This window comes from Stegostoma tigrinum, chromosome 20 (genome assembly GCF_030684315.1).
Source record: "Stegostoma tigrinum isolate sSteTig4 chromosome 20, sSteTig4.hap1, whole genome shotgun sequence".
NCBI lineage: Eukaryota > Metazoa > Chordata > Chondrichthyes > Orectolobiformes > Stegostomatidae > Stegostoma > Stegostoma tigrinum.
Window position 1 is genome coordinate 14,717,992 of NC_081373.1, and position 6,000 is coordinate 14,723,991.

Consider the following 6,000-nt stretch of genomic DNA (forward strand, 5'->3'; position numbering starts at 1 on the left):
AACAAGCAAATATAGGTACATTACTGTTCACCAAAATCATTAATGTAGATCGTAAATGGCTGTGCCCTTGGGTACAGCAAATCAGGGCAGGACCTATACACTTAATGGTAAGTTCCTGGGGAGTGTTGCTGTACAAAGAGACCTTGGAGTGCAGGTTCATACTTCCTTGAAAGTGCAGTCACAGGTAGACAGGATGGTGAAGAAGGCAATTGGTATGTTTGCCTTTATTGGTCAAGACATTGAGTATAGGAGTTGGGAGGTCATATTGCAGCTGTACAGAACATTGGTTAGGCCAGTCTTGGAATACTGTGTTTAATTCTGGTCTCCTTGCAATAGGAAAGATATTGTTAAACCTGAAAGGGTTCAGAAAAGCTTTGCAAGGATGTTGCCATGGTTGGAGGGTTTCAGCAATAAGAAGAAGCTGAATAAGCTGGGGCTATTTTCCCTGGAGAGTCAGAAGATGAGTGGTGACCTTATGAGGGGCATGGATAGGGTGAATAGTCAAGATCTTTTCCCCAGGTAGGGTAGCCCAAAATTAGAGGGCATGGTTTAAGGTGAGAGAGGAAAGGTTTACTTGGGACCTAAGGGGCAATTTTTTCATGCAGAGGATGGTGCGTGTATGGAATGAACTTCCAGAAGAAGTGGTGGAGGCTGGTACAATTACAACATTTTAAAGGCATGTGGATGGATAGGTGGATAGGAAGAGTTTAGAAGGATATCGGCCAAATGCTAGCAAATGGGTCTAGACTAATTTAGGGTATCTTGTTGGCATGCATGAGTTGGACCAAAGGGTCTGCCTGCCAACTTAAAGAAGTGCCGTGTATGCCCACTCTCTGCTTCCTATCAAAACTCATTTCCCCCAACTCCATGTGTCTTTTTTTTTAACTTGTCTATTAACCTTCTGTATGGTCCTTTATCAAATGCAGTTTTGAAATTCAGGGATACTACATCTACTGGTTTCCCTTTATCTACCTCACTAGTTACATCCTCAAAAAAACTCCAAACATGTTTGTCAGAGGATTGTTTCCCCTTTAGTAAAAATAATGTAATCACACTATGCTTTTCAAACTATATTATTAAGACTTCCTTAATAATAGATTCAGTCATCCTCCTAACAATTGACGTTAGGTTAACTAACCCGTTAGTTCCTGTTGTGTCTCTTCTCCCCTTCTTTAAAATTGCTGCATTTTCCAATTTCCAATTTAATGTGACTATTCGTGAATGTAAAGAACTTTGGAAAATAATAGCTAGCATATCATAACCCTGCAGCTATCTCTTTAGGACCTCCAGGGTGTATCCAAGGTCAAGTTTTAGTGATGCTGATATTAATTTCCTCACTACTTTTAGTCCCTAGGTTACTTTCTATTTCTGAAATATAACTTGAATTTTGTAAATGAAGACAAAATATTTGTTCAATGATCATTCTGTGTCCTTAATCCTATGATGATTTTTCCCGTCTCTGCTTCTAAAAGACAGATTTTTTTTTACCTTAGCTACTCTCTTTCTTTTTATATACTTACAAAAGCTCTTACAATTTGTCTTTACGTTTCTGACTAATTTACTCTCATACTCTACATTTTCAGTTTGTCACAACACTTTGGTTTCTGAAACCATCTTAATCCGTGTGTTTTATAATTTTATATTTTGCAATTTTGAGTCTGTTAACATAATACTAATAATAATTTTCTGAATGAGCCATAAATGGTTCTTTAATGCTGATTTTATTTTTCAGTGGAATGTACTTCTGTTGAACACTTTGACTTTCTTTAATCGTTTCCCATTGTTCATTTACATCTTTACCTTTTAGTCTAAGCTTAGTTGATATTCCCGTCATATCTCTGTAATTGGCTTTAAATTTAAGATTTTTGTTTGTGATTGGAGAATGACACTTTCATTTTTAACATAGATTTCAAGGGTATTATGATCACTATTCCCTAATGGATCATTTACTATAATATTGCTATTAACCCTGTATCATTACACAGTACAAGATCTCAAATAGCTTGTATCCCTAGTTGCTTCCACAAAGTAATGCTCCAAGAAACTATCACAAAAACATTTTACAGACTCATTTTTAGACAACTCTGGCCAACTTGATTGTCCCAGTCTTTATGAAGTTTTCAGCCCATGACAATTCTATTGCCTTTGTTTGCAGCTCCATTAACCCATTGTGTAATATTCTGTTGAATGATATAATGACTATTATGGGCCCTACAGATGATTATTCAGACTAGTCCCTGAGCCAGGCTCCTCAGTTATGGTGGTTCCAGATGGGTTACCCCAAATTATCAAGCTGGGTTGGAAGGAAGGAACTGAAACCCTTTTTTTTATTCATTTGCACCCTTGTTTGGTCACAAGAGGGTTAGTTAAAAAGGATCCATTCACTTGTGAAAAAAATCCACTAAGAACCCCAGATGCTGTAAATCAGAAATAAAACAGAAATTGCTGGAAAACCCCAGCAGGTCTGGCAGCATCTGTGGCGAGAAAGCAGAGTTAATGTTTTGGATCCAGTGACCCTTCTTAATTCACTTGTGGTTACCTTTCTCCTAGATCCATGTGAACTTATGTTTTAAAGGTGTCAATTTAACCAGACTGTTTTTGTATTAATGAAGAGGTGAGTGAAATAACTCTATGGAGGCTGGTATCCCATCACCAAGTAACCCTTTATTTACGTGTGCACTCCTTGCTGTGGGCTGACCTAGAATCCCTCTGTTCAGGATATATCCTGAGTAAAGGTATGTAATTGCCTTTACTCAAGTGGTGTTCCCCAAGCTCAGTCAGCCTTAGGAGGATGTCCACTTCTGTCAGAATACTCTGCAAATCATATGCTCCACTTGCCACATTTTCCAATGAGAAAGCCAATTGTAGTGCCTGTTTGAAGTCCAGTTGGGCTTTCAGCTAGTAGGCGCTTTTGCATGGCTACATCATTAATTCCACTTCTGTCGCCACTGAAATAATTGCGCAGAGGCTGTTATCCCATCACCAAGCCACCCTTTATGTATACATAGTGAGTGCTTGACACTGATCCAGCTCCCTCAGAGCCAGCTCTCAATGTGAACAGGATGTCTGACACACCTGTTTTATCTATCAGCCAGAGATCCCTGATTGGATCAGATTAACAACCCCAATCAGGGAACTCATATTATACGATGTCCATCTTGCCGACCACATTACAATCAGTATGGTGAGTTTATTACAGACTAGATGTGAGGAGAAATAATAATGCAAAATATTCACAAAGGCTAGAAATGAGGGATGAGCCCAAAATAAGGATGAAAGATATGTTGGATTAGTCTGTGAGTGCTATGAAGAGTTGATAATGGGATGTTGCAGCTGTTCCATTAGATGATACCAGTAACACTAGCGTTGGTCACTGAGCCGTTGATTTTGAGATGCTTGGCTTTGGATGTCAGCTGAAAGGGCTTGTTTCTGTTTAACTCCAATTTTGCTTACTCTCTAGTTTATAACAATGGGAGAGAGATTTGAAGGGGGAAGATACAAACCATGTCTCTTGCAAGAGAACTGTTCTTTTCTTCCATCATGTTCACTCTGAGATAGCTCATGAGAGATTATAGTTCAGTTTGCAGTGTGCCTCTCCCTTTGACGTACTTCTCTTTGAAGCTTCTTTGACAGCCAAAAGGTGTGACCTTCCTCATTTTAAGAAGGCATATATTATAATTAAATGTTCAGTATGTCACCAGTTTGGTGTTATGGTTGGTCACCATGATGCTCTTCCCATCAGTGTTTTTTTTGACTCTTGCTATTCCTAATTTCCATCTGTGCTGCTTTTTCGTTACAGCCTTCTGAAGCCAGAACATTTCTCACCAATGCTTTTCTGTCATCCTTTACTAATGAGCTACCCTTCCTCCTCTGCCAGCATGTCAGCCCTTCCAAAATGTTATGCACACTGGAATTTCTCACTCCTTGTAGCCATGTCTCTGTAATGATGATTAGATCTAAATAATTTACCTCTACCTGTGACACTAGTTCATCTATCATATTACAGATGTTTCATCCATTTAGATAAATAACTTCTGGTTTCACTTCTTTATTTATATTCCATTCAATGACCTTATTCACTGACATACAAATTGTCTTAAATGCTTTGCCTGTCACCACTCTGCTGGGCTTTGCCTACATCCCCATTGTGTTCCTCGACCTTTTTGACTGGATGTCTAAATCATCCTTCACCCAAGAATTTTCCTCACTCCAATCTGTTTTCCTGCTGGTGAAAAGCCCTGATCACAGCCCTAGTTGTACAATTGTAACCAGGACATTGATTGTAAAATGGTTTAAATAGAACCCATTCCATCCATCAAAACTCTTTCTTCCCACCACTTTTGCAGCCATGCATTAAATACTCTAATTAGCTTGACCTTATGTCAGTTGCATGTGGCTCAGATATCAGTCCAAAGAGAATTAATTTTGAAGTTCTGTGTTTTCATTTGGACACTAATTCTTCAAATTCTCTGAGCAGAACACATTATTCCTGGTTCTGCCCATGTCATTGGTTGTCATATGGACCGTATCAACTGGATCCTGCCACTCTCACACCAAGCACAAAGTGACATCTTTAACACTGGTAGTGGACAAGAAACATTGCTTTTAGAGTTCCTAGTCACAGCTATTGAAAACAGTATTTAAAGCCTTTACCTTATCATAGTATTCCATCACTGCCACATTCCTCTTTGCTCCTCCAACTTGAATAGAAGGAATGTCCTTCACCATGTTTAGTGTGCTCATCTTTACAGTCTTTCTTCTCATCCACACAGGTAGAAAGCAGCTTGTAGCTCTTGACAAAGTCAGGGGCTGAACCTCCCCAATCTTCACCTAGTAATTCTCCATACCTGCCTGACTCATAATCACACCCTCCTGTCGCTGACTGCTGACCGACTCAAAAGCACTGCCTTGCCTGAGGGATGGGATTATATCCTGCAACTAAGTGTCAAAGTAATTTTTCCCTTCTGTGTTGCATCACAGTGTCTGCTGCTCTGTGAAATTCATCTAACCACAGACACTTATTAAAGACGTATTTGCCATGGATCACATTGGTGTCCAGGAGCTCCGACTTTCTGCGATCCCAATGCAACACCTGCCCTGCTATCTTCTTTTTATTAATTAATATTGACCCTGAATTCCAGGAGAAGCTCAGTTACAATTGTTGCATGTTATTGCTCCACACAATAAGCTTTACAACTGCTTGTTAACCTTACAATTAATAAAACCTCATAACATCTAATAAATAATCTGGGTAGGAAATATAAACAAAGCACTTGCAATCAATTTGTTTCCGTTTGATTTTTGATCTTGATGTGACTTTCTACCTCTTTCCTTACTGTTCTTGACTCTGAACTTTTACAGTCTGGACAGAAGACAGGCGACCCTGCTGACTAACCTGAAAAATCTAAAGAGCAGTAGCCTGCTCAATCTACTTAACACATATGAGACAAGGACGTGGACCTGTGCAATGCCTAGAAATACAACCATTTTCACTTGACCTGCCTCAGGAATCTCCTGAGGAACAGCAGGTAGGAGAAAATTCCAGTGACTGAGAGACTCACCAAAGCTAACAAGCCAGATATCTGCAGCATATTGAGGCAGGCTGGTCACACAAACAGAATTCCTGACACTTGCTTCACAAAGTGAATCACCCGTGGAGTCTGGGCTTCCACTGCATGGTAGCTAAAGGAAATGTTCCCAGGACAGTCCAAAGGCTTCATTTCAGACTTCTGATATCGACTCTAAGTTCGGAGGGGAACTCACTCAAGACTGTGGTAGCTGGTGCAATAAAATAATACCGTGCAGTCTCCTCCGAAAATAAATGCATTTCAGAAACAAAGAGAAAACTTGAGAAGGAAAAACCCTGCAATCCTGCAACTCTTCAAAAACACAAGGGTCTCTGAAATCCTGACCTATTTACAGCAGAATCTTCTGGGCTCAGATCATCATCAGCAGTCACCCAGATACCCAGCTGAACCTGACCAAAACACCCCCAGATGA

General features: G+C 39.8%; 1 protein-coding gene across 1 annotated transcript in view; it reads left to right on the forward strand.

Moving 5' to 3' along the window:
- LOC125461954 (uncharacterized) overlaps window positions 1–5,769 on the forward strand; it is a 49,000-nt gene extending 43,231 nt beyond the window's left edge. The window contains exon 9 of the mRNA XM_048551363.2: window positions 5,362–5,769. Coding sequence (XP_048407320.1) covers window positions 5,362–5,394 — 33 coding nt within the window. The 3' untranslated portion in view covers window positions 5,395–5,769. The remainder of the gene's footprint in view (window positions 1–5,361) is intronic.
- Window positions 5,770–6,000: the final 231 nt, after the last annotated feature.